The 11,043-nt window shown below is 36.8% G+C and overlaps 1 protein-coding gene and 1 long non-coding RNA gene across 2 annotated transcripts in view; both read right to left on the reverse strand.

Moving 5' to 3' along the window:
* LOC112145138 overlaps positions 1-9,772 on the reverse strand; it is a gene marked incomplete in the record, with an annotated part of 43,765 nt that extends 33,993 nt beyond the window's left edge. Inside the window, 6 exon segments of the mRNA XM_036212094.1 lie at positions 5,178-5,207; positions 5,294-5,344; positions 6,557-6,832; positions 6,925-6,954; positions 7,042-7,092; positions 9,212-9,772. Coding sequence (XP_036067987.1) covers positions 5,178-5,207; positions 5,294-5,344; positions 6,557-6,832; positions 6,925-6,954; positions 7,042-7,092; positions 9,212-9,356 — 583 coding nt within the window.
* On the reverse strand, positions 1,529-2,156 carry LOC118598799. The gene is made up of 2 exons (XR_004947954.1): positions 1,969-2,156; positions 1,529-1,727 (listed from the first exon to the last, which is right to left on the reverse strand). It is a non-coding gene; the product is annotated as an uncharacterized LOC118598799 (long non-coding RNA).
* Positions 9,773-11,043: the final 1,271 nt, after the last annotated feature.

Genomic DNA, 11,043 nt, shown 5'->3' on the forward strand with positions numbered 1-11,043 from the left:
TGATTTGAGTTTGAGACCCCTGATCTAACCTGCTTCCCATCATCTGTTCCTCTTATGCAGGATGTCCAAACGTTTTCGCTCAAAAGGCCAAAATCTAAATGGGATCCCGGTTCACAGGCCAAATATAATATTTCTTTGCTTGTCATGAAAGAAAAGGAGAAAACAAAGAATATGGTTTAATTTATTTATCTTGATTAGTAAACATTAGTAAGAATAAAAAGTAAGTAACATTTGTGTAACTGCTGTTGCAGTAACATTCAGATAACTTGGGTAGCGGGAACTGTCTTGTCTTTGGAAAAAAGGTTCATTATTCTTCTCTTTTTATGCAATATATCTTCTTACACTTTCTTAAATAAGGACAAAGTGCAAAATAAAACCATAAAATATATAATTTAAAGCGAAACACGACAGAAAAAGCCCAGGACTGACTCATTTGGGGGTTGTTTCACCCATAGCCACGGGCAACAAAAGTGCTAACAGCGCCACCTGGAGACCAAAAGTATATTACAGTCGTAGAGTTCTGGAACACCATAGAGCAGGGTTAGGAAACCCTGGTCCTAGAGAGCCACCTTCCTGCATGTTTTCCAATATACCTTGCTCTGGCATGTTCTTATTAGCTGGACACACCCGAACCAGTCCCTACTCATGACTGATTACCTGGTTCAGGTGTGTCCAGCCAATAAGAAAATGCCAGAGCAGGGTATATTGGGAAACATGCAGGAAGGCGTCTCTCGAGGACCAGGGTTCCCTACCCCTGCCACAGAGAATCAATGGGAAACGAGTTTTAACTAAACACTCCACGGCTTCTGCAGCCATGACATGGAAGAATATAACCTTTGTTGGGCCAAATTTGGCCCGCGGACCCCACTTTGGACACCCACGATTTAATAGATTCATTCCTGTTTCTATCCATCCTGGACTCTCCTAAAGAGAACCTCAACATCTTCATCTCTGCTACGTCCAGTTCTGTCTCCTGTCTGCATCAGAGGTCAGTCACTCATAACACAGATCCAATTCAACAAGTTGTAGAAGGAAAAGTGACAGAGAAGCTTTTTTTCATGTTGTAATCTTACATATTTACCTGTGGTCATCCATTTAATTCAAAATATTTGTCTGATTCACTCATAAAGCTACTTTTCATAATGAGACACAAGAGAGGGAGAGGTATTTTGGAGTCTCTTTCCTCACACATCTCACCTCAAACCTTCCATCATGTGTTCCAACCTGCTTGAACACGACTCTCCGCCTCTATAACTCACTCCCTGTTGTCCTCTCTACAGTTGACCTTCAGTAGATAAAATCATCTGCTCGCTAAGACCGCTTAAAGATGTCCCATCCATGTTAACAGAGAACTCTGCTGTTTCCAAGATGAGGAGTTATCGCCACCTTGTGGGGGAAATAAAATTACACTGATGTTCCAACCTTCAACAAATTAATCTATGATTTATTCTGAGATAAAGTATAATAAAAAGTATTGATTTTTATGCTCATGTTTATTTTACATAGTTTAAAAAAAGACAAAAAGAAATCAAATAATCAAAGAATATTTTATGTTTATCAATTAGTTTCAAAGTGTAAGAGTATAGCATGAACTGTTTTGATCATTTTTAATAAATGCATTGTGGATCTAACTGATAAAAAATAAACTTTATATTGTTAAATCTTCTTTGCAGCTCAGACTTCGAAGACTGAAAGGCGGATTCACTCTGATTGAACTGGAATCAACTCTGAAAGAAAAAAAACAGATTTTGTTTTCTAAAAGAACAGAAATAAAACAGTTTTTACTTAACTTAAAATAAAAACTGCTGCCTCTTCCTGAAACAGTTCACAGTAAACACTAACAGTTTAGTCGGTTTTTCCTCAACATTTGACTTGTTCTAATTTTATTCTCTTTAAAGGTAAAAAGCAAACCTTTTGGAACAATAAAACACTTCTGCTAGTTTTATTAGTAGAACATCAGCAGCTCACCTGTAGAACGGACAGTTACAGGGAAGTAGGTGACCACACTCCAGGTTTCATTGATTCCTGGATTGAATTTCTTTAGGAGGAAAAAAAGATTTTTTATTAAAAAAAGTGATTTCTTATTTTTTTGTTTTGTTATTAAACAGCTTTATTTTGTTTGTTTTAGACACTAGAAAATTTGAATAAATGGTAAAATATCTGACAAAAAAAGTTACCAGTCCTCCATCAGGATTTGGTGGGTTCTCCTGCAGCAGTAAGACAAAGAAAATGTTAATTTCCTTTAAACAAAACTTAAATAAATACATGTTTGGTGAGTGAATATGTGCATTACCAAAGAAATCTTCTTGAAATCTGTGGGTGTAGAGAAAAGAAACAGTTTTGATCGTTTATATATATATATATACACACACAATAAAAACGCATATATATGTGTAGTATAAAGCACTATATATATATAAAGACAAGAACACATTTGACAAAGTAGGAGTAGCAAAATCTCACCTGTTTGGGTTTTTTAAAAATACAAAGAATATCACTTATCACACTGATTTAACAGCTATATACTTTTTAAGGTTTTTAGTTAAAAAGTTTGAACATTTTTATTTGATTTTAATCTTTCTTTTTTGTGGTTTATGAACTTTATAAATATATATGAAGAGAATTTAATACCCGATTTGTGTTTGTGTAATTCTTTATTTGTAACTCAACATTAGATTTTGTGAGTAACTTCATGTACTTGCAATTGTGTATTTACATGTACAAAAATAATAAGTGCAAAAAAATACAAAATACAACTTAAGCATGCACAGCTTTTTATTACAGCAGCTTAATACTAACTACACATAAAAATTTTAAAAAGTATACCTAATCACCTGATACACACAAATCCGCATTTACACAAACATCAGATGAGAGACTCTTTTCACTTCTTCAAGATTCGTGTGTACATGATGCGTTTAAATGCTGTTAGAATGCTGGGTCATCAGAGTTTTATTATCAGGAGCTTATCTAGAGAAAACTTGACATTTTTCCACTTTCTAAAAATGATGCCCAATAAATATAATAAAAAGTGTAAATTTGCATTTTTTAAATCACTCAACACTAAAGGTTTCTCTTTTCTCATCGCTCCCTGCAGAGCCTTCACCACTGAACTTGTCTGTGAGCGTGAGAAGGACCTCGAGCTGCCTGCTCCCGCTGAATAATGCCACGTTTACCGGAAACGGAAGCGCTGCGAAGCGGCGTGCTGGCAGTGTGTGCGGTTTTCACTAAACCTCCAGGTCACACCAGACGCCGACATGAGACGGCCGCAGAGGACCGCTGTGTTTCGCGTCTTGTGTGAACTAAATCATAGGTGAACAAGGGCGCAGAATGTGTAGTCTCCATTCCGCTTCAGTGTCCGGTGTGAACCAGGCATGAAGGGGGGTGCTGTCGTGAGGGAGCGATGACTCAATCAGCTCCACTCCCAACTCTCTTTTGTATATTAATCATATCTGTTTGAGGAAGTGGGAAAATGTCAAGTTTTCATCAAATATTATTCACAATCGAATTCCAAAGCGGTTGATAAGGAAACTCTGATGACCCAGCATTCTAGAAGCATTTAAACGCATCATGAATCATTTACCATGAGTCCTGGAGATTTGAACAGTCTCACATTTGTATGTAAATGTGGTTTTGTTTGTGTGTATGAAGTGATTGGTGAGTATTTTTAAAGATTTATGAGTGTAGTTTTAAGCTGCTATAATTTAAAGTTGTACATGTGTATTATGTATTTTTGAACTTGTCATTACACAATTATAAGTACATAAAGCTAGAAACAAAATGTTTTGTATGAGTTACAAATCAAGATTTACGCACACACAAATCGAATGAGACTATATTATCTTCATATATTAACCAAGTTTTAAACTATAATGAAGACAAAAGAACGAAATTTTGTTTAAGTTAAATAAACAAATGAAGTTGCAGCAAAAAGTGTAATCAGCTTCTGTTTTATGATAATAATAATAATAATATATTAAAACCAACAAAAACAAGACATTTGCCAAAGTAGGAATACGAAAATCTCACCTTTTTGGGTTATTTAAAAAAAAAAGAAATAGATAATTTTTAACATTGATTTAACAGCTATATTTGTTTGAGGTTCTTAGATAAAAATGTAAATATTTATATTTTATTTTTAACTTCTTTATGTGTAATTAACTTTTTTTTTACAAAGCTTTAAATTAGTAATGAGGAAAACAGATCTAGATTTTATGAAAGTCACATCAACAAATGAAGTTGCAGCAAAAACTGTAATCAGCTTCTATTGAAAATAAATCTTTCATGCAGAAAGCTGTAATACGGTTTTGCAGGAAATAAAAAAATTCACCTCTATCTTGAGAATTAGAATCAAGTTTGAAAACAACAACAAAGAAAAATAGAAATTCTCTCAGAAACTTGGCTGTACTCGTTTTATATTTGCAGCCGTGACTTGAGTTGAAAGTACTAAGCTAACAGATAAATGAGGAGACAGAGGTTTTGGTTTTCCCTGACATTAACCAGCTTAAGAGCAAGTTATCTTCTTTAAAACTCGCAGGAGTCGTCACTGTTCTTACCACTTTCTCTATTGGACCAGCAGAGTGTCCATCCCAGGACGATTACACACACAGCGACCACAAAAGCTGGCAAAGCTAAAAGTTTTTCCCATTCGTCTCCATTGGAAAGATGTATCTGTGGATTTTCTGAGAAGAAAAAATGTAACTTAAGTTGTTCAGAGGAGGGCTCAAAGACAAAGAGGAAATAACACACCTGATCTTCAGTCCATCACTAATCTGCTGCTGAGTTTCTGTCCTTACTAATCGCACATTTTTATTGCTTTGGAGTTTAACCAAACTTTTAAAATGTGTTTTATTTCTGATATTTTTTATTGCTTAGTCTCACTGAATTTACTTTTAACACGACCAAGCTGAAGACAAGGGTTGTTTCATGAATGTTTGTTTCATTCAAGTTGTTTAGTCTGAAACGAGTCAGAGACAAATATCTCAGCTCTCACTGCAGCTATAGGCCTCAAACACAACTGTTTCTTTAAAACAGGTTTTTAGTTAAACCATTTATCCTTAGAACAGTTTCCTTAAGCAGTGAAAAAATACAATTAACGACATTGAATTGTTTTGAAGTTAGAGTTTTGTTACCTGAATCAGGATTAACGGATGACAGAGAAGTAGACGGTGGACTACCAGAGATCTTTGGTGTGCCAGTAGTTAAATCTGGTGGATTAGAATACAAAAAAATGCTGCTTTATCTTTTCTTATGTCAAGTGATACTTTTCACAACTGATAAACGTGTGTCTCACCTCCAGACCTACTGTCTGCTGAAGTCACTGACGTCCTTTTTCTTTCTACATCTATGATGAAAGAATCATTTCTGATAATTAAAGTCAAACCAAACTAGTTCTCCCACAAACTATAATTTTAATAGTCGACGAATCACCAATTCTCTTTTCAGATGAGTCGACTGATCGGGTCATGCACAAACTAAATGTAAAACACACATCATTAGCTTTAAACTAACTAAAAACTAGATATATAGCATGACCTTTGATAATGCTAGTGCTGATAGCTGAAGAGACTGAAATTGACAGCTGAAATTACTGAAGCTGAAAACGCTGGTTGATACCCAGCAGAAATATTAGTTAAATGCCAGATTAGCCTAAAATAAAGACAGCTAGCATATAGCTGAAATATTAGCTAAACTCCAAATTTGCCTAAAAATGAAAAAAATCCTGAATAAGACAAACAGCTAGTGTAAAGCAGAAATATTTAAATAACTCCAAAATATCACGAAAACAAAAAAAGCCTAAATTAGCCAAAATAACTGCAAGCAGCTGAAATACTGAAAAAATCCTTAATCAACCAAATCAGCTAGCATGTAGCTGAAAATGAGCTAAACTCCAAATCAGCCTAAAAAACCTTAATTAATATCAAAATAGTCCAAAAAGCTAGAATAATCCCATTATAACTTTTACTTTACTACACTCTGACTCCATATAATATAAAGTAACGACTAATCGACTATTAAATTAGTCGTCAATTAGTCGACTAATCGTGGCAGCCCTAAACCAAACGTACCACTTTTTAAACCTTAAATAGTGAAGATTTTTCAAAGAGAACACCAGAATTGATCACTTACTGATGCGGATGTAGCCGACATTACTGTGTGGAGACTGAGAGTTTCCTTCTTGCTGTTCCACAAAGTACAAACACGTTAGTTCAACCTCAGCAGGTGATCTTTGACTTGATATGACCAGAAGTTCAGCTGCTGTCAGTGTCTGCATGCAGGAGCTGATTCTGGTAGTTTTTGTTCTCAAAAAGTGGAAATGACATTCAGAGACAGAAAGAGATGATGGAGTCACACAGTTCAGTGTGGCCGAGTCTCTGTCTGTGATCACAGCTGGATTCACTCTCAGTTCTGGCTGAGGAACTGAAACAAGAAACAAGAGTTAAATCAGTTCTTTTTCAAATACATTTTTTGACAAAAGTTCTTCCTTAAAAAGATCAAATCTGACTTTAATTCTCTTCACTTTCACTGCTGAACCACATCTGTTGTGTTTACTCACACTGGATAGTGATGGTCTTCTGTTCACTTTTTGGAGATGTTGCACCATTAATATAAAAACATGAGACTTGAACTTTAGCAGGAACTCTTTGACTCGTCATCGTTATCAGCTCAGCTCCAGTCAGTGTCTTTGAACAAGAGAACTGTTCAGCTCGACTTTTTCCCTCAAAGAGCCAAAAACATTCTGTCAAAGACACCGGAGTCTGACAGTTTAATGTGACTGAATCCTTTTCTGAGATCAGCTGTGGATTCACGATCAGATCAGGTGGAGGAAGGTCTGAAAACAAGAAGAAGTAAATTAGAGATCATCTTAATAATTTCAAGTTTCAATAAGATTTATTGATTTCAGAGAAGTAGACGGTGGACTACCAGAGATCTTTGTTGTGGCAGTAGTTAAATCTGGTGGATTAGAAAACAAAAAAAATGCTGCTTAATTTTTTCTTATGTCAAGTAATACTTTTCACAACTGATAAACGTGTGTCTCACCTCCAGACCTACTGTCTGCTGAAGCCACTGACGTCCTTTTTCTTTCTGCCTCTATGATGAAAGAATCATTTCTTATAATTAAAGTCAAACCAAACTAGTTCTCCCACAAACTATAATTTTAATAGTCGGCTAATCACCAATTATTTTTTTTTCATTTGAGTCGACTAATCGGGTCATGCACAAACTGGATGTAAAACCCACATCATTAGCTTTAAACTAACTAAAAACTAGATATATAGCATTACCTGTGATAATGCTAGTGCTGATAGCTGAAGAGACTGAAATTGACAGCTGAAAATGCTGAAGCTGATCCAGCTAAAATATTGGCTGAATGCTGAATTAACCTTAAAGTGTTAGTAATGGCCTGGGACAAAGCTAAAAAAAAGGATCCAGATATATTCCATATGTTCTAATGTATCAAAAGTAACAAATAATTACCGTTGACAAACGCAGGCATTTTGTAAAATTTGACAAATTAAACGACAAATCACACTCGCATTTCGCCCTGCTTCAGAAACGGCTCGATTTGGGTCACGTGACGCGTTGACGTCACATGAGTGAGACAGCGCCAGCAGCAGAATGCAGGCGGACCCGGGGTGTCTGCAGATACATGTATGTGTGTGCGCTGTGGCAAAGTTGAATTCTATAAACATCGTTGTTATGGTCCGACGGAGTATTAGGGCCACCAAAAAAATAAAATAAAATTCTGATTTTTAAAGTCGTAAATTTACTAGATTTACAATCGAAATTAGCCTATTGTGAATGAACACTGTGAGCACAACCAGACCGACTAAACTGTGAAAAGCTTCTGATTTCAACAGGTAAACTGAATGTTTAAAACATTGCACATGTTTGGAAGTTTCTTTGTTTGATTTGCAGTTTTCAGTGTACTTAGCTAACGTGACAGACTGTTGTCATCCCATGTTGTTGTTGTGTGTTGAAACGGGACGATTCATGTGGAGAACGGGACGTACTGAGAACTGTTTACGTTCTCCTTTTTTTTCTCCGCATGTCAGAGACATGCAGTAAGGTGGTGAAAGAGCTTCTGGGTATGTGAATAAAGTGATTAAAAGGGTGAATAAATAAATAAATAATAATAAAGTGGCGGACGGTCCTGCAAACATGTCTCTAAGCTCTTTATTTTGCATATGAAACTCTGCATTACCGACCCGGATAGTCAGCGTCATTGATGATTTGATTTAGAGTCGCCAAAAGGTTCCGATCTGTAAATAAAGCTTCACGAGATGCTCCACGTCTTCCAGCTTCGAGCATGGCTCTGATAAACTGACAGCTTTCGGTTTCATCGGCATTCTCAGTGTCACTGTCAGTGTCATTGCCAGATTGTGAGCTCCTACTTTACGCGCTGCCGGCTCAAACTGATAGTTTTACAGTCCTCAAACCACAAACACCCGGCGCCTCTGAATCAGCGTCACTTTCAGAACAAATGTTTCCACAATCTGAGTCTGAAGACAGAATTGTGGACCTGGAAATATCGCCGCTATCGCTAGCTACGACACGCTAAGGAGAAGCCATCTTGCTATGTTGACTCTGGTGACGTCACACGCACCACGTGACCAAAACAGAGCTTTTCCCCGGAAGAGGAAATTTGCATATAGATAGGCCGCAAAAATGCCGTTTTATTTCAATATTTCTTGCTCAAAACACGCCAAAACATTTGGAAATTGTAAATATAAGGCAAAATACAGTTAACACCGATAAAGACCTACAACCCCATTACTAGTCCTTTAAAAGCTGAAAATATAGCCCAAGTTAGCCAAAACAGCTAGCATGCAGCTAAAATATTCGCTGAACTCCAAAGCAGTCTAAAAGACTGAAAAAATCCTAAATAAGCCAAACCGCTAGTATGCAGCTGAAAATTAGCTAAACTCCAAATCAGCCTAAAGAACTTTACTAAATGCCAAAATAGTCCAAAAAGCTAGAATAATCCCATTATAACTTTTACTAAGCTACACTCTGACTCCATATATTATAAAGTAACGACTAATCGACTATTAAATTACCGTATTTTCCAGACTTTAAGTCGCGCTTTTTTTATAGATTTTCTGAGGGTGCGACTTATAGTCCGGAAAATACGGTAGTCGTCAACCATTTTTTTTATTATTTATCGATTAGTCAACTAATCGTGAGAACACCAGAATTGATCACTTACTGATGTGGATGTAGCTGACATTACTGCGTGGAGACTGAGAGTTTCCTTCTTGCTGTTCCACAGAGTACAAACACGTTAGTTCAACCTCAGCAGGTGATCTTTGACTTGACATGGACAGAAGTTCAGCTGCTGTCAGTGTCTGCATGCAGGAGCTGATTCTGGTAGTATTTGCTCTCAAAAAGTAGAAATGACATTCAGAGACAGAAAGAGATGATGGAGTCACACAGTTCAGTGTGGCCGAGTCTCTGTCTGTGATCACAGCTGGATTCACTCTCAGTTCAGGCTGAGGATCTGAAGCAAGAAACAAGAGTTAAATCTGTTCTTTTTCAAATACATTTTCTGACAAAAGTTCTTCCTTAAAAAGATCAAATCTGACTTGAATTCTCTTCACTTTCACTGCTGAACCACATCTGTTGTGTTTACTCACACTGGATAGTGATGGTTTTCTGTTCACTTTCTGGAGATTTAGCTCCATAAAGGTAAAAACATGAAACTTGAACTTTAGCAGGAACTCTTTGACTCGTCATTTTTATCAGCTCAGCTCCAGTCAGTGTCTTTGAACAGGACATTGGTCTGGCTTGACGTCTTCCCTTAAAGAGCCAAAAACATTCTGTCAAAGACACCGGAGTCTGACAGTTTAATGTGACTGAATCCTTTTCTGAGATCAGCTGTGGATTCACGATCAGATCAGGTGGAAGAAGGTCTGAAAACAAGAAGAAGTAAATTAGAGATCATGTTCATTATTTTTACTGGGTTTGGTAAAGAACATAAGACAACATCTCTATTAAAAATATAAAGTAACTTTAAAAACACAACTTACTGTTTATCTCAATGGTGGATGCATCACTGTCTGGAGAATGAAAAGTTCCTTCCTTTACAGTGTAGAAACATCTAACTACAATGGTAGCAGGAGATCTTCTTGTAACTCGATTCAGAAGTTCAGCTCCTGTCAGTGTCTGCAGACAGCGGCCCTCAAAGAGCGTTTCACTTAGAGTGAAGAAAGAACACTCAGAAGTAGAATCTAAAGATGGACTCTGACACTTTAATGTCACTGAATCTGTTTCTCTCATCACAGATACATCCACTGTCAGTTTGGGCGCAGAAAGATCTGAAATTTCAGAGGACAATATGACACTTAATGGCTCACATTCATCTTTAAAATAACATCAAACAAGCATGTTACGGTTAAACAATCATAGACATGTAAAGATCACAGCTACACTGAACTCAGAGACTGACCATGAGCTTCCAACTCCAGACAGAAATCTGTTGAAACAAGAAAACACAAAAGCATCCATGTTTGAAAGTTCTTCCTGGTTTGGTGGGACTTTAAATAATAGTTCAAACTAAAACTCAAAGGAGACACTTACAGATCAGTGAGAAGAGCAGTTGAAGCTTCATCATGATGAGGTGGAATGCTCTACACTCTGCACAGCTCTCTGTCTTCTGAGCTTCTTGTCTTGTTTTTTTGCGTCCTAAATTTACTTTCAGAAGTGAAGCTCAGCAGCTGACCACAGAAACACACTTCCACTTGAATGTCTGACAGACCACACGACCAGTGTTTATGGTACAACCCACATGCTGAGGATATGGTTTAGAACTCTGTTATTTAGAAGACTTTTAACTTACTTTTCATGTTTTCAGTTTTTCAAAAGTAGGTGTGCTTTGCTTAGCCAATCGCAGGTTGGTCGGAAAACATGTAGGACAGCAGCCCTCGAGGCCTGGAGTTTAAACCCCTGATAGTGGAGCAGCGTAGTGTCATTTTTAGCCAGAATCGTTCAGTTGATGATACAAGCATGAAATTTGGTACAGTTATAGTCTCTGGGTCTAGT

The sequence above is a fragment of the Oryzias melastigma genome, linkage group LG5 (assembly GCF_002922805.2).
Source record: "Oryzias melastigma strain HK-1 linkage group LG5, ASM292280v2, whole genome shotgun sequence".
Lineage (NCBI taxonomy): Eukaryota > Metazoa > Chordata > Actinopteri > Beloniformes > Adrianichthyidae > Oryzias > Oryzias melastigma.